The following is a 25,148-nucleotide window of genomic DNA, read 5'->3' as shown; positions in this document are numbered from 1 at the left end:
GCATTGCTGTTGGCAGCTCAACAGAAGCTCGCATCTCTTGACATCTTATTTTTGCCGATCTACATGACCACAAATAATGCTCACGTCTACTAAACAGACACTGTTTTCTTCAGAGGTTCAACAGCAAGAGTGCAAACCCCACTACATATGGTCCCATTCTGTGCACACGTGGTCTGTGTACCGGCGCTGTAAAAATTACACCAAAAAGAAAGCAGCTATATACACACACACACACACACACACACACGTGGTCAAAATTGTTGGTACCCCTCGTTTAATGACAGGAAAACCCACAATGTTCAGCGAAATAGCTTGAATCTGACAAAAGTAATAAATCAAGAATCAATGAGAATGAACAAATGAAAGTCAGACATTGCTTTTCAACTATGCTTCCACAGAATTTAAAAAAAAATAAAACTCATGAAACAGCCTGGACAGAAATGATGGTATCCCTGAAAATAATGTGACAAAAGGGACATGCTAAATCAAGGTGCGTCCACTAATTAGCATCGCAGGTGTCTACAATCTTGGAATCAGTGAGTGGGCCTGTATAGAGGGCTACAGATACCATGTCACCAAACAGCACAGTGAGTATGTATCACACTCATCATGGACCAGAGGAAGCAAAGGAAAAAAAAAGTTGTCTCAGGAGATCAGAAAGAAAATTATAGACAAACATGGTAAAAGGTAAAAATTATAAGACCATCTCCAAGCAGCTTGATGTTCCTGTGACTACAGTTGCACATATTATTCAGAAGTTTAAGCTTCATGGGACTGTAGCCAACCACCTTGGACGTGGCCGCAGGAGGAAAATTGATGACAAAACAAAGAGACTGATAATACGAGTAATAAGAAAAGAGCTCAGAAAAACTTCTAAACAGATTAAAGGTAAACTTCAAGCTCAAGGAACATCAGTGTCAGATCGCACCATCCGTCGTTGTATGAGCCAAAGTGGACTTCATGGTAAACAACCAACCCAACCCATTGTTGGGAAAAAAAAAAAAATATCATAAGAAACCAGACTGGAATTTGCCTAACTACATGTTGGCGAGCCACAAAGCTTCTGGGAGAATGTCCTGTAGACAGATGAGATAAAAATGGAACTTTTTGGCAAGGCACATCAGCTCTATGATTCATTTTTCCATCTGTGAACATATCAAGAAAAGAACACTGTCCCTACTGTGAAACATGGAGGAGGCTGTTATGTTCTAGGGCTGCTTTGCTGCATCTGGCACAGGGTGTCTAGAATCTGTGCAATGTACAATGAAATCTCAAGAATATCAAGAGATTCTAGAGAGAAATGTGCTGCCCAGTGTCAAAAAGCTTTGTCTCTGTCGCAGGTCATGGGTCTTGCTACAGGATAATGACACACGTTAATAAACACCCAAGAATGGCTTAGAGGAAAACACTGGACTATTCTCAAGTGGCCTTCTATGACCCCTGACCTAAATCCTATTGAGCATCTCTGGAAAGAGCTGAAACATGCCGTCTGGAAAAGGTAACCTTCAAACACGTGACACCTGGAGCAGTTTACTCTTGAGGAGTGGGCCAAAATACCTGTCGAGAGGTGCAGAAGTCTTATTGACAGTTACAAGAATCAATTGATTGCAGTGATTGCCTCTAAAGGTTGTGCAACAAAATATTAAGTTAAGGGTACCATCATTTCTGTCCAGGCCTAAATCATGAGTTTTATTTTTTAAAATTTTGTTGAAGCATGGTTGAAAAGCAATGTCTGACTTTCATTTGTTCATTTTTATAGATTTTTGATTTATTATTACTTTTATAAAATTAAAGTTATTTCGGTGACCATTGAGGGTTTTTCTGTCATTAAACAAGTGGTACCAACAATTTTGACCACGTGTGTAGAAGGAAGTGTACACCAAATATAAAACCCAACAAATACATTTGTCATCAACTTTTCTACACAGTAAAGGAGTAGCAAGTACACGCCATTAAAAGCACTTACGGTATGTGCAGTGTCTGTCTGCTGAGTTTTTGGAGCAGAAACTCCAAACTCTCCTATTAAAAACAGAAAAATAAAAAAAAAATTGCAGAACTTTGGAGTTTCCACTCCGTTTCTGCTCCAAAAACTCAGTGCACACATACCCTTCAAGGTACAATAAACACATCCTGAAGAAAGCTAGGGCCGGTCACAGGGAAGATAACAGTCCTACTCACAACCCATACATGTTAAGAAATCTTGCCAATAAGGGACAATGGTAAACGTGCAAGTCAGAGAAAAAATGCTCAAAAACAGTTTGCAAGAAGAGCAAAAGGTGTATAAATAAATGAATATTCTCATATAGAATTTGTTAATAGAGCAGAAGAGTACATGCTAAACCTCTGCTCCATTCAGAAGGGACTCTTTAGTGTCTTTCTCAAAATCCCTTGGGATCCCAGCGGTCATATATTTGTCTGCACTAAATAAGTTAACTCCTATTCTATTAATATGGGCTAGGGGTAACTTGTTAATTTGGTACAAATCCCTCAAATAAAAGATTGTCCTGCTTAGTTTCAATAAAATATTGGCTAGGAAGGGAATAGAGTCATCATACTACAAAACTTTCAGCACAGAAGTGGGCTTGCAAAGTTTTACAGACCAACAAAACAAGTTTGAACACTGACGATTTACTGCACTCTGTTGGTGGAGACATTGCAATCAAGACTGTCTAGATAAATCACCAGCGGTAACTTTCTCCAGGCGGCACTATGGCTTCATGCGAGATACAGAAAAGTTCAGACACAATATGGAAGTGGGGTTACATTATCATAACGCAGTACAGAAGAAGACATTTACGTCATAATTACCTGAGCGATCCCTGATGACCAGATTGCGACCCTCTTTTAGGTGGATAGTCAGGAGGTAGGACATTAGATTGGGAAGATTGCTCACACTGTCATAGTTTTCAAGGCCCTGAAGAATACAAATTAAAATACGGTACAAATTACACATTACATGCAACACTGCAAAACGTGACTAATGGCATACTGGACAATGACACATTCTAGTATCAACTCTCTCTACAAAGTATCTCTACTTTCTATATGCACAAAAAATAACCACTAATGGTGGGATTGTAATAACCAATAAAGCTGTAACTTATGAAAGAGGAGCATTTCCCAGAGCTGGCTAAATTCTCCAGTGTCTGCTAGAGGATTCTGACCTCTGAGCCCCAGGAACACGAATGTACTTTTGCCCAGTACTATTGCCATAAGCAGGAGTACTATAACCTTATTTGGCTACTGAATAACTGGTCCAGGAAGACTAGGTAGAGCTCAAACCCGTTTGGTACTACTCAGGGGCATCTATTCCGGATGATCTAATTTGCCATTCAAATTCAGTGGTACATGGAGACCACAAAAGGAAAGGCATAATACCCAGGTTGTATTACGGTAATTATTTTTTCAGAAAAATACACATTTCCACCATTGCAAAATTCATTTTGGCACCTCGAGTACAAAGATTTGTTTATAATGAATACAGTAAAAATAGCAATTTCCATTCAGGATGCCTGGAGTGAAGTGTCAAGTTTGGGAAATCTTTGTGTATTGGATACTTCCTGCAAACTAAGAAAGATATAAACTAGTCATATCCTAATGACAATATCATCTAGTAACACAATCCACAGCAAAATAAGGTTGACCTCACATTTTTATGTATACAGTGGGCAAGGTGTGTGTTTTGTGCTTTTAATGCCAAAAAAAAGACACTCAAATGGGAAGGAGGAATCCATATCACCATTACACACTGAACGGTAAACCACTGGGTAAATCTGACATGGTGAAGGACTTGGGGGATCCTAGTTAATGATAAACTTACCTGGAGCAGCCAGTGCCAGGCAACGACTGCCAAGGCAAACAGGATCATGGGGTGCATTAAAAGAGGTCTGGATACACATGATGGGAGCATTATGCTGCCTCTGTACAAATCTCTGGTTAGACCGCACATGTACTGTGTACAGTTTTGGGCACCGGTGCTCAGGAAGGATATAATGGAACTAGAGCGGGTACAAAGGAGGGCAACAAAATTAATAAAGGGGATGGGGGAACTACAATACCCAGGGAGATTAGCAAAATTAGGATTATTTAGTCTAGAAAAAAAGACGACTGAGGGGCGATCCAATAACCAAGTATATAAGGGGACAATACAAATATCTCTTTGAGGATCTGTTTATACCAAGGAAGGTGACGGTCACAAGGGGGCATTCTCTGCGTCTGGTGGAGAAAAGGTTTTTCCACTAACACAGAAGAGGATTCTTTACTGTTAGAGCAGTGAGAATCTGGAATTCCTTGCCTGAGGAGGTGGTGATGGCGAACTCAGTCGAAGGGTTCAAGAGAGGCCTGGATGTCTTCCTGGAGCATAACAATATTGTATCTTACAGTTATTGTTAGGTTCTTTAGAAGGACGTAGATCTGGGGATTTATTCTGACAGAATTTTCTAGGCTGAACTGGATGGACTAATGTCTTTTTTTCAGCCTTACTAACTATGTTACTATGTTATAAATGTGCCTCATGAGTTCACTTTATTGCAGAAAGAAAATGCTTAAGATCAAAAACTTTGGCCTCTGTTTTACACGATTATCCTCTTTAGAAATCCAACTCCATCAGTGGTTTAATAGATGGCATCACCTAAGACAAACACCCACCTACAGATGTCAACCCATAACTTCATGCGATTTTGGGTCAGGATTCTAGTTTCTCACAATTGAAATTCAATACCTGTTTGCAAAACCCTCGACAGACAGAGCCAACATAACCACAAATAGACAATTGTAGCATAAACAACTTGTGATGGAGTATTGGGCATTCATGAGATTATTCTTCAAAATTGGATCTTTTGCCACTCATTGTGGTATATAATGAGAGCACAGTAAAACAAGTGACTGTCCTTACACCACACGCTAGTGTGGTTGCCCCATGAATTTCCATTTTCCCTAAGCAAGAATAGTACCAGTCAACAATCCAAATGACAATTTGTGGTGAGGTACTGTAGATATATTGAGATCTCACACTATCTAAACTCTTCCTAATGCATGGTTTGTTAGCAGGTGAAATAGTGACCTATAGCAGACAGACGTCTTTGGATTACGCTGTGTCCTTCATTCCAGTAAAAGGAAGTGCTACGGCATAAAATGAAATTGTAAAGAACATTACAATTCCAACCTTACATAAACACTAAGAGGAAGGTCTTTTCCGGTTTCAGCTTAACAATACGACCCTGCACAAATAAAAGCCATAGCATGTTGGTTTGGTGTTTAAGAATATGAGTAGCTGATACAGAGACCTGGACCCAACACCATTCGCCAACACCTATACGATGATTGAGATCTTTACACAAGACTATTCCCCTACACCAAGTCCAGACTTCACTAATGTCCAATAATATATATAGTTCTAGTGGGCAGTGTAGATAAGGTTGCAAGTTTTCTTGCTGATTGATTGCAAAATTGGGCAAGATAAAACAAGTATAAATCTCTGTACCTACTAAAATCCATGGGGACAGCCTGGAATTTTTACCTCCAGTGCATTTCGAGATACAAGCTAATGAACAAGTTGCAGCCTGAAATATTTTTATATGTTCAGTCAGTCCTACGTTTATTCTGTCTGACTGGTAAAACACCTTTTCTACCACTACAGCCTTACAACAGTAATTACCTTTAAACTGTATGTCCACCTAAAAAGGATAATGCAGAGTTTTTACTAGGGAGCGTTTAAGGATATTGTCATAGACAGTGATAAGAGCACAGGATGGTTGTCCTAGTCCCTAGGGAGGACATTGGTCCCAAAAGTGATCAAACCCGACCTCTACATGGCAAGTATTTTCAGAGGTAAATCATACACAGTTTATCGATCGAGATATTTACATTAAATTAAGTAAGATGATCTACTTACTCCAAGTTCTTCTGACATCTGTGAGGACATTGAAGAGTTCAAGTCAATGCTTCCTGTCCCATCCTAAAAAGTAAAATTAAAAATGGATATACTTACAATGGTTTTGATGTTTAAAAATGGCAAACAATTACAGAAATCTACTAAAAAGATCAGCTAGAAAATTAAAACCAATGACCAGTGAGAAGAATCTATATTATTTCTAAACACTTTTTCGGTGTTTACTTTGTATCACCGTTCATACTGCAACCACACACACACACACACGATACACGATTTGAAAGGTAAACTTGCCCCCTTCAGCAAGAAAATAGCCAAACAAACCACACATCCACGATTTGATCACAAAATACAGTTTAAACATTAGTTTTCATAAACCTGCAGTAAGGAAAAATGACCTGCAGGTAGCACCACAGTACCCCAAAGCAAACTACCACAAAGCTGCTTACAGACATCACAAACAAATCCAAACTTTTACCTTGCGGGCTTTCCAGCTTGCTCAAGTGCTTGCCCAGCCTATTTCAGGCACATTGGAGGATTGCACACTTCACTGCCGGCGAGTCACATATGCAAACATATTTGTATACATGCACTGCTTTTTCAGTAAATACTTCGCCCCACACACACACAAATGGTGAGTCACATACGCAAACATGCACTGCTTTTTCGCAGATTACTTAGCCCCACCACACACACAAATGATTCACCATGTGAAAGGTAAACTTGCTCCTTTCAGCAAGAAAAGAGCCAAACAAACCACACATTCACAATTTTATCACTAAATACAGTATAAACATTCATTTTCATAAACCTGCAGAAACACAATGACCTGCTGGTGTCATGACTCAACCGGAAGACATTTTTTGGCCTCTACTTATCAGACCGATTTTTTGTATTACCAGTCTACATATATAAATACCTGTCTGTGTTCATCAGCTCAAGAAATACATTTACATTTGACCAGCTTGCTTCTTCTGAAATTGCCTGCGCCCCCGACGACCAATGTGCGAAAATTTCGCACGGGCCAAACTAGTAATACCGATATATTATGTCGCTAATACAGGTTGGGTGTTTGGATATATTAGGCAGCAAGAGAACAACCAGTTTTGGAGCATCTCCAATTCGACATGTCTTGTAGGATCATTCTGATCAGTACCTACTTAAAGTGGACAAATGATAAACTGGGGACAGGGTCACTGATGGCTAAGAATCAATGGAAGAAGAGGTCAGTCTGATAAATCACATTTCCCTTTAGATTATATAAATGTGAACATAGCCTTACATCCATGTTGGGCTTTCCATTTTTCAGTTTCAACAAAGGGACAGAACATTGTTCAAGCCAAAGACTGAACCGCCACGTGGTGGACACCTACAGCGCCTGGAAAATCACATTGGTGTGTACAGGTGAGAACTAGAAGCAGCCATCTTTGCAGTACTAAAGCATGTAAATATGTAACATGTGAAATATGAATAGCATTACTGCTGTAGATAAGAAAAAAACGGAGAAGCTTAGCACATAATTGGGTCAATTCAAGCATGCCCAGCAGCCAAGGACAAGGCGGTCTCTGACCTACTGGAACCCTATGCATCTAGTGTGAATATCTCTATTAGGCCTCTTTCACACTTCCGTTTTTGACAGTCAAGATCCACCGATTTGGAAAAAAAACGGATCCGCCATTTTTCTTTGCGGATCCGTTTTTTTCCCCATTGACGGATCTTGACGGATTGCCGTCCGTTGCATCCGTTTTTGTGAGGATCCGCCAAAATGTTGGTGTCCGTCAACATCCTCAAAGATTTCCAAACGGAGCTTGCAACGTTTTTTTGGGCGGCGGATCCTCCAGACACTGATTTAACCCGAAATTCTGTCTGGGTGCCGGACAAAAAAAAAAAAAAAATTATATATATATATATATATATATATATATATATATATATATACATATATATATATATACACTCACTGGCCACTTTATTAGGTACACCTGTCCAACTGTGTGTTAAGACTTAATTTCTAATCAGCCAATCACATGGCGGCAACTCAGTGCATTTAGGCATGTAGACATGGTCAAGACAATCTCCTGCAGTTCAAACCGAGCATCAGTATGGGGAAGAAAGGTGATTTGAGTGCCTTTGAACGTGGCATGATTGTTGGTGCCAGAAGGGCTGGTCTGAGAATTTCAGAAACTGCTGATCTACTGGGATTTTCACGCACAACCATCTCTAGGGTTTACAGAGAATGGTCCGAAAAAGAAAAAAAATCCAGTGAGCGGCAGTTCTGTGGCCGGAAATGCCTTGTTGATGCCAGAGGTCAGAGGAGAATGGGCAGACTGGTTCGAGCTGATAGAAAGGCAACAGTGACTCAAATTGCCACCCGTTACAACCAAGGTAGGCAGAAGAGCATCTCTGAACGCACAGTGCGTCGAACTTTGAGGCAGATGGGCTACAGCAGCAGAAGACCACACTGGGTACCACTCCTCTCAGCTAAGAACAGGAAACTGAGGCTACAATTTGCACAAGCTCATCGAAATTGGACAGTAGAAGATTGGAAAAACGTTGCCTGGTCTGATGAGTCTCGATTTCTGCTGCGACATTCGGATGGTAGGGTCAGAATTTGGCGTAAACAACATGAAAGCATGGATCCATCCTGCCTTGTATCAACGGTTCAGGCTGGTGGTGGTGGTGTCATGGTGTGGGGAATTTTTTCTGGGCACTCTTTGGGCCCCTTGGTACCAATTGAGCATCGTTGCAACGCCACAGCCTACCTGAGTATTGTTGCTGACCATGTCCATCCCTTTATGACCACAATGTACCCAACATCTGATGGCTACTTTCAGCAGGATAATGCGCCATGTCATAAAGCTCGAATCATCTCAGATTGGTTTCTTGAACATGACAATGAGTTTACTGTACTCAAATGGCCTCCTCAGTCACCAGATCTCAATCCAATAGAGCATCTTTGGGATGTGGTGGAACGGGAGATTCGCATCAGGGATGTGCAGCCGACAAATCTGCGCCAACTGTGTGATGCCATCATGTCAATATGGTCCAAAATCTCTGAGGAATGCTTCCAGCACCTTGTTGAATCTCTGCCACGAAGAATTGAGGCAGTTCTGAAGGCAAAAGGGGGTCCAACCCCTTACTAGCATGGTGTACCTAATAAAGTGGCCAGTGAGTGTATATATATATATATATATATCTCGGCCAGCGGTTCCTTTAAATTTCCTCATTCTGCGGATCCGTCAAAAATCGGATCCTGTGGCATCCGTTCACATCAGTTCTGAACGGATCCGCTTGTCCGCCTTTTTGGCGGATTTTAACGGACACAAAAAACTGAAGTGTGAAAGAGGCCTTAGGCTGAAGCCTGAATTTCAGGGTTAGGTAGGATCCTGCTGCAATTAAAATTACCACAGGCTGGAGGGTGGTGTGCTCTATGAGAGGGCTGATATACAAATCACAAAAAAAAAAGCCTGGCACTTCCAAATCAGAAAACTAGTGTGTACAGACTCCATGTTTTCTCATCTAGAGCAGTATTGTTATTCATATTTGTCATATCTTAGCATACATAGTTACATGTTTTAGCACTACAGAGTGCAACTTTGTTTGGCGGAAGATCACATTGATTACAATGGCGTTCGTAGGGTTTCTGCCATTAGGTCTCATTTCACAGAGAAAAAAAATAGCCACACATGCAGCTCAATTTATTGCAGTATTTAAAATAATTTCTGATGGTGCCCCCAAGACAAGTGTGAGCGCCACCTCCCCTTAACATGTTAGAGCCACCTAAACTTTGTTGTAGACCAAGTAGCAGTCATAATAGCAATCAAAATCCCTGATGGCAGCGACCTATTTCAGCTTACTCCTAAGCAATTTTTGCAGTGCAATTTACTGAAGGTGTTTATGGTTCTGACTTGACCAAATCGCAATCTGATTGAAGATCTGTGGGATATACTGGAAAAACAAATATAATCACAACAGGCCCAACTCACAACTTACTGGGCGTAAGATCTAATGCAAACATTTTGGTTCTAGATAACAGCACTGAAGTTGTCCTGTGGTAACACCGCGACTGGCAAGAGCCTTTATTCTGGTCATGATTTTGTGGAAGAAAAAAAAGCAGCTGTAATGTGTGAATGTAGCCCTAGTTTGAAAGAAGTAGACTGCCCAGTTGGGCTGTGAACTAATGGACAGTACTGTATAAAATCTCTTTTTTTTTTTTTTTTTTTAAATCCCTTGTTAATCATGCACGACTACTGTAAGTGACGCTCACAACTTGATAAGCTAGAACTTCTTGTTATGTAGAAAGTGATTCCCACACATCCGAGTCATGCATCCTTAAAGTTGCAACAGCTGGAAGAGTTTTCTTAATACCCAAGCGCTGGGCATGGCATTTAAGCAACCACCTAAACAGGAAACTGATCTGCTCAGCAATATTGGCAAAAGAAAGTGGAATAAAGGGCAATATAATATACTGTACTCCATGAGTGTATTTTATGATTCATTTTGATCTAAAATATGCGGCTATAATATAGATATATTGGAGGTGGAGAGTTAATTTTCTCCTTATTGATTCACCTTGTCTCTATAACTGTTCTATAAGGTTTGAAATGGAAACAAGAAATGTTATAGTTTCCTAAATTGGATACTGTAAGAACTAAAAAGTGTCGGTTTATATGTTGAGATGTTATATGGTTAATGCATCTGGAATAATAATACCTGGTCACATATAGACACAAAAAAGAGAAATATTCCTTCTATATTTGGATAAAATAAGGCGTCTCATACAACTTGTTTTTATTGGCACTTTTGCACTGGCACTATTATTTTATGTATGGCACCATATTTTTCACTATACAGGTTTTAAACTTGTGATTAAAAGTTAAGTTTTATTATCCTCTGCAATAAATGCCAAAAACAGCCACATCCGCCAGTATTTTCCACGAGTTTTAGGATGGTACTATCATAAAAACACCAGAATGAAAGAAACCAGCACTGAATACAAAAATATATTTGTGCAGGCCGCAAAAACCGGATGCCCGGGGAAACAGGATTAAAAAAAAAAAAAAAAACAACCCTGCCATCATTTATTGCCCATGCAACATTTTTTCGTAAGGCTAATATTCTGAATCTTTGCATGGGTAAAAAAGAAAAAAAATTAGAGTGGTAGTTGCAGCAGCAGGTAGCAGTTACAGCAGGTTGCAGCAGGTAGCAGGTAGCAGTTGCAGCAGCAGGTAGCAGTTGCAGCAGCAGGTAGCAGTTGCAGCAGCAGGTAGCAGTTGCAGCAGCAGGTAGCAAGCAAAACCAAAGGAAAAAATGTGTGTATATACCCTAATGAAAATAAGTAAAAAAGCAAGTGCATTAAATAACATAGGGTACTTGGTAAACACTATTTTGATCAAAAAAGTGTACACCTTGCCATGGTGGGACAGCTTTATACTTTTTTGATCAAAATAGTGTTTACCAAGTACCCTATGTTATTTAATGCACTTGCTTTTTTTACTTATTTTCATTAGAGTATATACACACATTTTTTCCTTTGGTTTTGCTTGCTTTTATGGCCAGTGTGAACATGCTTTTACATCATACATGTCATTCAATTCTACTCCAGTTCAGTTTTTGCAGCAGGTAGTAGTTGCAGCAGCAATCTTCTCCATGATATGAAGAATCAAGAGATATTTATTATTGTGCAGCATTCTAACTTCTAGTTAGTGTGTGTGATGCCATGCCAAGTCCTAAGTGCAAAAAAATATTGGAGCAAATTAAAAAATAAAACCAAGTCCGCATAAAAAAATTAAGTGGATCTTAAAAGAAGTAAGTCTCATCTTAATTTTTATCTTTCCCCCCCATTTCAAGTACACAGAGAAGTGACAAGAAAGGTTTTTATGGTAAAATACATATAACATCAAATTATTCACCATTAGTCTATTTGAGGATTATATAACATAGTAACATAGTTATTAAGGTTGAAGGAAGACTAAGTCCATCTAGTTCAACCCATATCCTGTCCTAACTTGCCCCAACATGGAATATACAAGCATATAAGCAGCACTGGAATAGTTTGGGAAGTATGTAAATGTCTATTAGGGATTGTAACTGACTCTGCCGCTTACATAACAAAGCCTTGTAAACACACATTTACAAAGAAGTGCTATAATATGTCCAAGTAGATTAGAACGGCTGCGCTAATAAAACATGGCAGAGCTATGGACTACAAAGCTGCATGTGGTTCAGATCATGCAGAGTTAACTCCAGTTCTCATACGTATGGAGAATTCCCAGCCCACAATTATTTATTCATTTGGGCATATTTTAAAAGTCAAAAATCACATCTAATTCACCATTCATATCAGTTTGAAGAAGTGATGGAAAGTGAAAATGGGGTATAGCTTGCTGCTTTAGGCTGGGATCACACTACCGTGTGTCATGCGAGAAACTCGTATGAGTCTCTCGCATCAACACCCGACACGACCGCCGGCACTCGGGACCGGAGCTGTGGCTGCATAATAATAATAATAATAATAATAATAATAATAATCTTTATTTATATAACGCCAACATATTCCACAGCGCTTTACAGTTTAACAGTTTCAAAACACAAGTCATAAGTAACAACGTTAACAATACAATAATTGAAGCAAAATAAGACGAAACGAGACGACCCTGCTCGTGAGAGCTTACAATCTACAATGAGGTGGGGGAGATACAAAGTACAGGTGTGTATTTACAATTGTGTTTTTACAATGAAGGTCCAGCCATCTTGAGGGAGTGAAGGATGGATGGAGATAGTGAATGGGCTACACAAGCACACTTACACAGAGAATTATTTTGATCAGTGAACGTGATAGGCCGCTCTGAACAAGTGTGTTTTGAGGGAGCGCCTAAAACTATGCAAATTGTGGATAGTCCTGATTTCTTGGGGTAGTGCATTCCAGAGGATAGGAGCAGCACGGGAGAAGCCTTGGAGTCGGGAGTGGGAGTTACGGATTAGTGCAGAGGTTAGTCGAAAGTCGTTTGCAGAGCGCAGCGATCGGCTAGGCCGATAGACAGAAATGAGGGAAGAAATGTAAGGGGGTGCCGCACTGTGGAGAGCTTTGTGGGCGAGAACAAGTACTTTGAATTGGATCCTATAATGAATGGACAGCCAATGTAAGGACTGGCGAAGAGCGGACGCGTCCGAGTACCGATTAGCCAGATGGACGATCCTGGCCGCTGCATTAAGTATGGACTGGAGGGGGGATAGTCGAGTGACGGGGAGGCTAATTAATAGAGCACTGCAGTAATCCAGGCGGGAGTGGATCAATGCAACAGTGAGGGTTTTTGTTGTTTCCATAGTGAGAAAAGGGTGGATTCTAGAGATGTTCTTTAGGTGTAAGCGGCAAGAGCGGGCAAGAGATTGTATATGGGATGTGAAGGAGAGATTGGTGTCAAACAAAACACCCAGACAGCGTGCCTGCTGCCAGGGTGTTATTGTGGTACCATCCACGGAGAGGGAAATGTCAGATTTAGGGAGGTTAGAAGACGGCGGGAGCAGAAGAAGTTCAGTTTTAGAGAGGTTGAGTTTCAGTTAGAGAGTGGACATGATATTGGAGACTGCGGACAGACAGTCACTGGCGTTCTGTAGTACTGCGGGGGTGAGGTCGGGGGAAGATGTGTATAGTTGTATGTCATCAGCATAAAGATGGTACTGCAAGCCAAATCTGCTGATGGTCTGTCCAATTGGGGCCGTGTAGAGAGAGAAAAGAAGGGGACCAAGGACTGAGCCCTGAGGTACCCCAACAGCAAGAGGAAGAGGAGAGGACGTGGAGCCAGAGAACAAAACACTGAAGGAGCGATCAGAGAGATAGGAAGAGAACCAGGAGAGAGCAGTGTTACTTAATGCCTAGTGACTGGAGCCTAGAGAGTAGGAGATGGTGGTCAGCAGTATCGAAAGCTGCAGATAGGTCAAGAAGAATGAGCAGAGAGTGGTCACCGTTACGTTTTGCTATCAGAAGGTCATTGGTCACTTTGATGAGTGCAGTTTCAGTCGAATGTAAGGGAAGGAAGCCAGACTGTGAAGGGTCTAGAAGGGAGTGAGTGGAGAGGTAACGGGTAAGGCGGGAGTAAACTAGGCGTTCCAAAAGTTTAGAGATGAAGGGGAGATTGGAGACTGGTCTGTAGTTGTTTGTGCAGGATGGGTCGAGAGCAGGTTTCTTTAGTAATGGAGTAACAATGGCGTGTTTGAAGGAGGATGGGAAAATGTCCGAGGAGAGGGAAAGATTAAAGATTGTAGTTAGGTGGGTTGTGACGACTGGAGAGAGAGACTGGAGGAGATGTGAGGGCATGGGGTCGGTAGTGCATGTAGTCGGACGAGAAGAAGAGAGGAGTCTGAAGACTTCTTCTGTGATGGGATCAAATGTGGAAAGTGAGCCAGGGGAGATGCAGGAATGGATGGGAGTCACAGTACTTGGTGGTTGGGAGCAGATTTCTGGACGGATATTATCTATTTTTTCTGTAAAGTGGGAGGCCAGGTCATCAGCACAAATGTCTGTGATGGGGGCTTGTGCTTTTGGCCTGAGGAGGGAGTGAAAAGTGTCAAAAAGTTTCTTGGGGTTGTTGGCTAGTGAGGAGATCAGGGTGAAGTAGGTCTGTTTGGCGAGGTGAAGGGCAGTGTTATAGGTTCTTAACATAAATTTGAAGTGGATGAAGTCTTCTGGTGTGCGGGTTTTTCTCCATAGGCGTTCAGCACTCCTGGAGCAACGCTGGAGAAGTTGAGTTTGCGATGTGAGCCAGGGCTGTTTTACTCTGTGTTTAGAGGTTCTGAGGGTGAGGGGAGCTACTTGGTCAAGGGTGTTTCTAAGAGTGTCATTGTAGTGATGAACAGCCAGACTAGGACAGGAAAGAGAGGAGATTGGGGACAGTCATGAGTGTAGGGAATCTGAAAGTGTCTGAGGGTTAATGGCTTGTAGATTTCTGAATGTGTGATAGGTAGGAGTGTGCTGGGGTGGGTGAGGATTTGTGAGCGTGAAGGATAGAAATACATGGACAGAAATACATGCAGCCGCAGCTCCGGTCCTGAGTGGGTGCTGATGCGAGAAACTCGTGCGAATTTCTCGCATCACACATGGTAGCCTGCTCCCAGCCTTAAAATCACTAACAAAAAAAAAAAAAAGTTGCATCTCTGCTTCATGTGGATCCAATGAAGAAAAAGTGACACACACTAGTCAGCGTAAGGCTAGGGTTTGCTGTTGCACACATTTTTTAGAGTTCCGATTTTGCTGTAAATCTACAGCCATGTTGACTGATGTCTGCATATTTCATTGAAGTCTATGGCACGTGTGTGATCAGCAGCATAGTGAATATATCCAACACATCTGGAAACATACAACTGTCGCAGCTCTGTGTCATGAAGGGAAATCATTGCATCCAATATTGCAATGTGTCACTGCGATTACGGCTTCCAGTGGACGTTTTACCCTAGCCTAGGTTATGCTCACGTTTTTAAGTTGGCAACACTGTAAAGGCCTTGCAAAAAAACAAATAATTTGGATTTTGAATTATATAAAATTTGCTGCTCATTGTCTAAGTTACTGGATAACGTTAAAGTATCAGCAGTGGCTGGTCTCCTAGATAAGGAGTGCAGAACTTAAGCTCTTCAATGAAGAGCTTGCAAGTGCTGCTCTGAAGCAGTCTGAATTGCTGGATCCAGCTAGCTTCTGTGCCGCTGCGCTCCTTCTGACACCGCTGGGGCAAAGCAGCTTCTGCTTGCAGCATTGGAGAGTGCACAGTTCGAGTTAGCAGCGCAACTGTACTGCAGACTCCATCTGTCAAGCCTCCAGAATCGCACCACCCCCAGCAAGGAGGAATCCAGGAGATAAAGGAGAGTATGCTCCAGAATACATAACTTGATAAAACTCCTTTAGTGATGGGAACTTTACTAGGACTAGTCTTTTATAAACAAACATTTAAAAAAAAAAAAAATGTAAGATGGGGTGGTCAGACTCAATTTTTTTTTTTCTTTGTAGAACAGTTAGCCAAGTTATAAAAGAAGCTACAATCATTGACTAATCCCTGTAGCTGCAGCACAAGCCCTTTTCTTAGTCCATTCCAGATTGGGTCACTGACAGCTGAGGCCTTTGAATTGCTGCAGCAGTCAGGTGACTGGATTGAGAACTCATCGGCTGTGCCTTAGATGCAGTCTTGGACCAGTCACCCGTCTCCTGCAGCCAAATACAGTGGTCAGGTGACTAAAGAACAAAATCATTACATCCTGTCTCTGCCAAGTGGTCCAACCTGGAGTAATGGGGGAATTTGAGCGGGTGATTATACCTACCGTGTTTGATTGTTTAATAATCCCTTCCTCGTGTGAAAAATTTCAGCAAAAGTCAGACCACCCCTTTATACTGAAGTGCGCTGTGAGTAATTGCACTAAAAAGGCACTAGCTACAAAATTATCACACTTTACAATTGTGGACACTGTCCTTGAGGCTGTCCAGGCATTTTTCCAGGGTTTCTTTTCTTTCCCCCCTTGTCCTTCAAGCGTCACTCCAGGTCTTCATTGATATGGCTGCAGCAGTGACGTAGCAGGTGACCGCAGCGCCAACCAGTGGGCTCCGGTGACTTGTGCTGCCCACATAGAAGAACACTGAGCTCAGCGATTGGCTGCAGTGGTCACATGCTGTAGTATTGACTTGACCGCTGCAACTATAATCTTTCCTATTCATTTATAGTCTAAGTGAGCTTTTCGTTAAGCACAGGGAGCCATCTTAAGAAGCAAAGCTGCAATGAAAAGCATGGGTAGCAGAAAACCCAGAGTCAAGAGGACATAAATATATCTTACTGCTTATTCTCTCTCTTCGCTGCAAAAACAAACTACACTACAAGTGGCAGCTATCATTCGGCTTTTCTTTCCTTTTGGCCCAATGCCTTTTCCAGCCAGTTTTAGTTGGATTATGATTCTTTTTAATGGTTTGTTCAGAACCTTCTAAAGAGTTTGCGAGCAGCCAAACCCAACAGGCTGGAGGCATGTGACAGAACAATGTACATCCTGTTCAAGGAGTTGCTTAACTAACAACTTTCTGGCCTGCCTCTGGAGCCTCACCCAGTGAAAGCATATATGTACACGGGAGGATTGATCGCCAAAGCCTGGTTACGTAAATCGACAGGCAAACACAGAAAACAAATGAATGAAATGGAAATGGGTTGTAGCAAACAAGTGAAATAATTCCGATCATCAGACTTCTGCACTCTGCAAAAATGCAAGTAGTACTGCCCCCTACAGACATTTCAGAGTTGTGCATCTATGGAAAAAGTATGATACTTCTGTAATCTCTCATACGATGTTACATGCAAAAAAAAAAATAAAAAAAAAAAAAAAAAAAAACACACAAAACAACCTTTCCTGAGTGATTGTCTGGTTCAGTCTATAACTGGTGCCACAAATCAGATTGTTAAAGTCCTGACCAATGAGTGACATTGGCCACCACCTGACCAGTTTAATGCCCTGCCAGTGTGAGAAAGTAAACAATGCCTAACCAACTTTGTTGGTCAAGGCACTGCCATTGTCTTAAGTAAGCAATGCCAGTCTAATTTAACTATCCAAGCTGTTAATAATTTGAAATATGTTGACTATTCTGAACAAAAAGTTCATGAAAAAATTCACAATTGCAGACAAACTTTCTCAACTAAATAATTTGATTGCCTTTTCAAAAAAGTTTTTCATAGTTTTACATACGTCTGCATGAATGGCCTAACGTCTTGCATTGTTCATTCTAGCATGGTGGAAGCAAAGCTGAACTTTGGGCCTATTAAAAAAAATTCAGTAAAAAGGCAGCAAAGCATGTTTTTTTTTGTCTGCAGCTTTTTCACTGCCAAGAGATCAGGTTTTGGCTACAGCAAAAAATCTAAGTGTGAACATAGCCTTAAACTAAAGTTTACATGAATTGGAAGAGTCTCAAACGTTTAGGAACACCTCAGAGTAGGTGAAAATGGCTGCAGTGCTCTGTGGTGCGGGGGGCTGAGCCAGCATTTTGTGAAAGACGGGAGTCACCCCGCATATCCATTTCTGCGATGCGGTGGCCTCCAGGAAAGTGGTCACTGGGGCAGTGCATACTCTGATTGAGAACTCGGCAACGAGATCTCGTCTTGAGATCTCGGGAGACCAGATCTCGGCACCTGAGATCTCGTTGCCGACATCTCAATCTGAGCATGCGCTGCCCCAGTGGCCATATTCCTGGAGGCCACCGCATCGCAGTAATGGATATGCCGCGGGGGGGCGCCTCCGGGATTTCACAAAATGCCGGCGGAGCCCCCCGCACCACAGAGCACCGCAGCCACTCACCCGCAGCAGCGCACATCAGAACACCCCCTCATCCCAGCCTGCAGCAACGCACCACTCTTTCCTCCTCCAACAGTAACCCTGGGACCCCCGCTTCACCGCAGACACCGCCCCCGGTAAGCAATAAGACTCATGGATTATAATAGGCACCACTGTTCTTAAAACAATCTCCTCAAAATTTGGGGGTGCGCAAAATACGGTAATTTGGGTTCTTCAATGCAAAAAGTGAAACTCATTATATAAGAGTCATTACAAACAGAGTGATCCATTTCAAGTGTTTATTTCTGTTACCGATTATGGCTTACAGCCAATGAGAACCCAAGAGTCATTATCTCAGTAAATTAAAAAATACTTTATAACTAGAGTTGAGCGATACCGTCCGATACTTCAAAGTATCGGATCGGAATGGATCGGCCGATCTTAAAAAAAAGTATCGGTATCGCCGATTCCGATACCGGAAGTCCCATTCAAGTCTATGGGACTTCCGGTATCGGAATAAGAAAAACCCTGTTTTTGCCTTGTACAGCCTCTCTGGGGTCTGTACGGGCCTTTCGGGGGGCTGTGCCGGCCTGCCAGGGGGTCTGTGCAGGCTCCGGTGGTCTGTGCCGGCCTGCCGGGGGGCTGTGCCGGCCTGCCGGTGGTCTGTGCAGGCTCCGGTGGGCTGTGCCGGCCTGCCGGTGGTCTGTGCAGGCTTCGGGGGTCTGTGCAGGCATCGTCCGATGGGACTACAAGTCCCATCGGGCGATGCCTGCTACCATGACAGTGATTGACACATTAGCCAATGATGGGACAGTAGTAGTCCCATCATCCGGCTAATGTGTTGAATGTTAAAAAAAAAAAAAAAATTACATGCTACATACATACAACATGCATGCTACATTCATACTACATATATACTACATGCAACATACATACTACATATATACTACATGCATGCAACATGCATACTACATATATACTACATACATACATACTACATGCTACATACATACCACATACATACTACATACTACATGCATGCTACATACATATATACTACATGCATGCTACATACATACTGCATGCTACATACACACTACATACATACTACATACATACATACCACATACATACTACATGCATGCTACATACATACCACATACATACTACATGCTACATACATACCACATACATACTACATACTACATACATACTACATACATACCACATACTACATACATACTACATACATACCACATACATACTACATACTACATACATACTACATGCATGCTACATACATTACATTCATACAATACATACATAGACATACAGTACATATAACATAGAGTAACATACTTACTAGAGTTGAGCGACTTTGGTCGGATCGGGTTTCGTGAAACCCGAATGAAACAAAATAAGTTTCAGATGAAACTCGTCCGACTAGAGCAAAACAAAGTCGGAGTTTCGTCCGAAACCCGACCCCAATGCAAGTCAATGGGAAATAAAAGTCGGATGAAACTCCGACTTTTTTTGCTCTAGTCGGACGAGTTTCATCTGAAACTTATTTTGTTTCATTCGGGTTTCACGAAACCCGATCCGACCAAAGTCGCTCAACTCTGATACTTACCAATACCTGTCACATTGTTCCCCGAAGCCATTGTCTTTTACGGAATAAATATTAACATAACAAACCACAAAAATACTCACCCACGATCCGAAGCAGTCCACGAGTGTGTCCCACGACGATCTTGGGTAGAGAACTGCATCATCAGCTGATGCTGCCGTTCTCTACGGGCTGCAGGAATCCAATGACGGAAGGTAGGTATCCTTCCGCACTGTATTCCTCCGCCACTTAAAAAAAAAAAAAAAAGTCCCTAGTCTCACTTTATGCCATTGCTGTTTGGGAATTTCCCACGCAGCAATGGCATAAAGTGAGACTAGGGACTTTTTTTTTTTTTTTTTTTTTTTTTTTTAAGTGGCGGAGGAATACAGTGCGGAAGGATACCTACCTTCCGTCATTGGATTCCTGCAGCCCGTAGAGAACGGCAGCATCAGCTGATGCTGCAGTTCTCTACCCAAGATCGTCGTGGGACACACTCGTGGACCGCTTCGGATCGTGGGTGAGTATTTTTGTGGTTTGTTATGTTAATATTTATTCTGTAAAAGACAATGGCTTCGGGGAACAATGTGACAAGTATTGGTAAGTATGTTACTCTATGTTATATGTACTGTATGTCTATGTATGTATTGTATGAATGTATTGTATGTAGTATGTATGTAGTATATATGTGGTATGTATGTAGCATGTAGTATGTATGTAGTATGTATGTAGCATGCATGTAGCATGTAGTATGTATGTAGCATGCATGTAGTATATATGTAGTATGTATGTAGCATGTAGTATGTATGTAGTATGTATGTGGTATGTATGTAGCATGCATGTAGTATGTATGTAGTATGTATGTAGCATGTAGTATGTATGTATCATGTATGTAGCATGTAGTATGTATGTAGCATGCATGTAGTATATATGTGTTATGTATGTAGCATGCATGTAGCATGCATGTAGTATGTATGTGGTATGTATGTGGTATGTATGTAGCATGCATGTAGTATTGTAGTATATATGTGGTATGCATGTAGTATGTATGTAGTATGCAGTATGTATGTAGCATGCATGTAGTATATATGTAGTATGTATGTAGCATGTAGTATGTATGTAGCATGCATGTAGTATATATGTAGTATGTATGTAGCATGTAGTATGTATGTAGCATGCATGTAGTATATATGTAGTATGTATGTAGCATGTAGTATGTATGTAGCATGCATGTAGAATGTATGTAGTATGTATGTAGTCTTTTTTATTTTTTTATTTTTTTTTTTTACATTTAACACATTAGCCGGATGATGGGACTACTATTGTCCCATCATTGGCTAATGTGTCAATCACTGTCATGGTAGCAGGCATCGCCAGATGGGACTTATAGTCCCATCGGACGATGCTTGCACAGACCCCCGGACATCAGCACAGCCCCCCGGCAGGCCGGCACGGCCCCCCGGCAGGCCGGTACACACCCCCACAGGGTGCAGAGACCACCGGCAGGCCGGCACAGCCCCCCGGCAGGCCGGTACAGACCCCGGGCAGTCCACACAGCCCCCCGGCAGGCCGGCACAGCCCCCCGGCAGGCCGGCAGAGACCCCCGGCAGGCCCGAAATGACGGCGCATCATGATGCGCACACACCGCGCATCATGATGACGTCATTTCGGCTGTCAATCAACTTTGAACTTCCGATTCCGATGCCGACTTCCGATATTGAAAAAATATCGGAAGTCGGTATCGGAATTCCGATACTTGCGGTATCGGAATGCTCAACACTATTTATAACACCAGCTTGAAAAATGATTTTAAAATCTGAAGTGTTGGTCTACTGAAATTGTATGTTCAGTAAATGCACTCAATACTTGGTCGGGCTCCTCTTGCATCAATTACTGCATAAATGCGGCGTGGCATGGAGGCAATCAGCCTGTGGCGCTGCTGAGGTGTTATGGAAGCCCAGGTTGCTTTGATAGCAGCCATGAGCTCATCTGCATTGTTGGGTCTGATGTCTATCATCTTCCTCTTGACAATACCCCATAGATTCTTAATGGGGTTAAGGTCAGGTGAGTTTGCTGGCCAATCAAGCACAGTGATCCTGTTGTTTTTAAACCAGGTATTGGTACTTTTGGCAGTGTGGACAGGTGCCAAGTCCTGCTGGAGAATGAAATGTCCATCTCCAAAAAGCTTTTCGGCAGAGAATCAAGAAGTGCTCCAGAATTTCCTGATAGACGCCTGCACTGACTTTGGTCTTGATAAAACACAGTGGACTTACACCAGCAGATGACATGGCTCCCCAAACCATCACTGATTGTGGAAATTTCACATGAGACCTCAAGCAGCTTGGATTGTGTGCCTCTCCACTCTTCCTCCAGACTCTGGGACCTTGATTTCCAAATGAAATGCAAACTTTACTTTCATCTGAAAACAACATCTTGGACCACTGAGCAGCAGTCCAGTTCTCTTTCTCCTTGGTCCAGGTAAGACGCTTCTGGCGTTTTCTATTGGTCATGAGTGGCTTGACACAAGGAGTGTAACACTATGTCCTGGATACATCTGTGTGTGGTGGCTCTTGAAGCAATGACTCCAGCAGCAGTCCACTCCTTGTGAATCTCCCCAAAATTTTTAAATGGCCTTTTCTTAATCCTTTCAAGGATGCGGTTATCCCGGTTGCTTGTGCACATTTTTCTACAACGCTTTTTCCTTTCACTCAACTTTCCATTAATATGCTTGGATACAGCACTCTGAACAGCAAGGTTCTTTAGCAATGACCTTTTGTGGCTTACTCTCCTTGTGGAGTGTGTCAATGACTGCCTTCTGGACATCTGTCAAGTCAGCAGTCTTCCCCAGGATTGTGGAGCCTGAAGAAACAGACTAAGGGACCTTTTTAAACGCTTAGGAAGCCTTTGCAGGTGTTTTTTGTTATTTATTCTAAACTTACTGAGATAATGACTTTGGGGTTTTCATTGGCTGTAAGCCATAATCATTAACATTAACAGAAATAAACACTTGAAATAGATCACTCTGTTTGTAATGACTCTATATAATTTATGAGCTTCACTTTTTGACCTGAAATAAATTAACTTTTTAATGACATTCTAATTTTGTGAGAAGCACCTGCATGTTCAGGCTTTTCTCAGGCTTTCTGGGACTTTCTGCTCTGAAGATTCTCTTTGCTTCACAATATAAGTCAATGGGACTGCTCAGAAGACACCCAGACATCTTTTGGAGCGTTTTGCAACAGTTCTTGAACCCCTCCCCCCCCCATTCAATGAACGAGCAAGAAACAAAAAAACAAAAACAAAAAAAAAAAAAAAAAAACACAGAAAACCCTAAAAATAAAAGGAGCAGAACAGTTGGGAAAAAAAAAAAAAAAAATTATCAGAGCTTAAAATGCCCTCATTTGCACATAATTGGCAGATTCCCTTTTAAGGCCAATTCATGACACCCGTGAAACGTGCCGTATGAATCAGGGCTTGATTGCACAATTGAGCTAGGCATGTTTACGCTTTAGAGTCCAGCAAGGCCAAGGATGGGCTTTTCCCAACACTGTTCTAGCCAATTGACAGGTCTCTACCATGTGTGTACATAGGGAGAGATAATTTAATAGTTTTGGTGAGAACAAAAATAAAATTAGATAGCGATTTTGACCTCAAATTCTGTCTGGACACCACCTTAGTCATAGCATGACATCTGCCACACAATAACTGGAGCGGTCTACAAAAAACCTAACAAATGTGTCCCAAACGATTTTACAGTCAGAGTACATCTATTCCTTAGTACTCCATTACTTGACAGCACCGATGGCCAAGCTACCTATATAAATGAATGCACACTCCTTGCTGGTAGACTACGATGTTCTAGACTCACGTATGGTAAAGCATATACTGTACATTAATAATTATGTTTTACAGACTTGATTTAACAGACATTCTAAGGGCCTGACACGTGATGTAACTGAGTGTTGAGTAATCTACAGAATCCATCAGTGATTACCATCTGACCACCACCACCACAGGACTAGTAACAGAGTGAACACGGCTGACTCAGACGTACCTCGGCTTCCTGTTGGCCATCAGACAAGCCTTCAGCCATGCATTCTGTGTGCAGTAAATCTAATATGCTTTTATCATCATATTTACTCTGCTCTTCTTCCTTAGTTTCTGAATCCAAGGTCTCTACAATCTCAGTATCTGTAACTGTGATTTCCATGTGGACCCCGTCCTTGTGCATCCAGCTACTGCTTTCCTTCATGTGCTTGATGTACTCCCTCTGCTGCCTGTGCGACATCATGGGAGTTGAATGGCTATTGGAAATGGAGGTAGAATCAATGGAGCTGTCTGCGTAGTCACGTTCTTCATGAATAGTATATCCGATGTCCATCATATCAGGCACTGAAACGCTCATCCGATTCGAGAGAAGGTGCCTTTTTCTAATATCCAATATCTTTTGTGAGCTTCTCTTGGCCCTTTTAATTGACAAGTTCTGAAGAATAGGACGAGTCTTCTGTTTTAAAGAGCCCCAAACGGATGTCTTACCCAACTCCATTGCTACCAAACCTGATGGAAATCAGTTCCACTTGCAATGTATCTTCACCTATGTACAAAGTAGAGAAATGGACAGTTTTAAAAGTAAATAAAGATTATCTGCAAACTCAAATTACAAAATAAAAAAAAAAAAAAAAAACCACAAGCTCCAAATATGAAAAAGCATAAGAGCGATAATTCAAAATATAAATATTTTGTACATTCTGGGGGCATATGACAGATTTTAACAGTTTTCTTCAGTGTGGAAAGTAAGAAGCCTAAATAAGTATTGCAGGACACTGCATAGACCGTACGAGCTCTGGAGCTCATGGATTGGCTGCAACAGTGACGTCCGCTGTCAACAGGTCACTACTGCAGCCAAGGCAAACTAGAGCAGTGGATGATAGCCAGGGCTGGACCCAGGGAGGGAGAGTACAAATTTTTTAATTACCAGTATTTTATTTATTTTTTTTAACTAGTAACCAACCTTTTGAGTACCACTTTTGTAAGTGATAAACCACTTTAAAAGCTTAAGCTCCTGCAATGAGTGACGACGAATATTTTCCCCACCAAATCAAAAAAAAAAAAAAAGTTACAGTTCCATTAAAGTGTATGGGATTTTAGAAATCTTATACCCACCATTTTTATTTTTTCTTTTTAAAACACAGCATAAACTGACTTGTGGTAATTGTTTCAAATCCGCACCAAAGTGTGAGGTGCTTATTTTCCCCACAGAATTCCACAGAATTGTATTAGATGTAGAAAATCCACAGGTGAAAAAAAATAAAAACATGCATTTTAGATAGTTTCCACAGTGGAAACGATTACGAGAGAGAGATATCA

At 41.6% G+C, this 25,148-nt stretch overlaps 1 protein-coding gene across 6 annotated transcripts in view; it reads right to left on the bottom strand.

Annotated features, from left to right (window-relative positions):
- The window catches only part of MCTP2 (multiple C2 and transmembrane domain containing 2), a 273,414-nt gene that overhangs the window by 168,824 nt on the left and 79,442 nt on the right, over positions 1-25,148 (bottom strand). For 4 of the 6 annotated variants that reach the window (XM_073568759.1, XM_073568762.1, XM_073568763.1 and 1 more), the window contains exons 2-4: positions 23,836-24,375; positions 5,894-5,956; positions 2,809-2,914 (exon numbers count right to left, since the gene is read on the bottom strand). In XM_073568759.1, the coding sequence (XP_073424860.1) occupies positions 2,809-2,914; positions 5,894-5,956; positions 23,836-24,327 (661 nt within the window). In that variant the 5' untranslated portion in view covers positions 24,328-24,375. Of the gene's footprint in view, positions 1-2,808; positions 2,915-5,893; positions 5,957-23,835; positions 24,376-24,944; positions 25,022-25,148 lie in introns of those variants that run through there. The other 2 variants (XM_073568760.1, XM_073568764.1) reach the window with 2 other exon arrangements.

This window comes from Dendrobates tinctorius, unplaced genomic scaffold (genome assembly GCF_039654945.1).
Source record: "Dendrobates tinctorius isolate UK_male_01 unplaced genomic scaffold, ASM3965494v1 ptg000022l, whole genome shotgun sequence".
NCBI lineage: Eukaryota > Metazoa > Chordata > Amphibia > Anura > Dendrobatidae > Dendrobates > Dendrobates tinctorius.
This window is presented reverse-complemented; position numbering and strand designations above follow the sequence as displayed.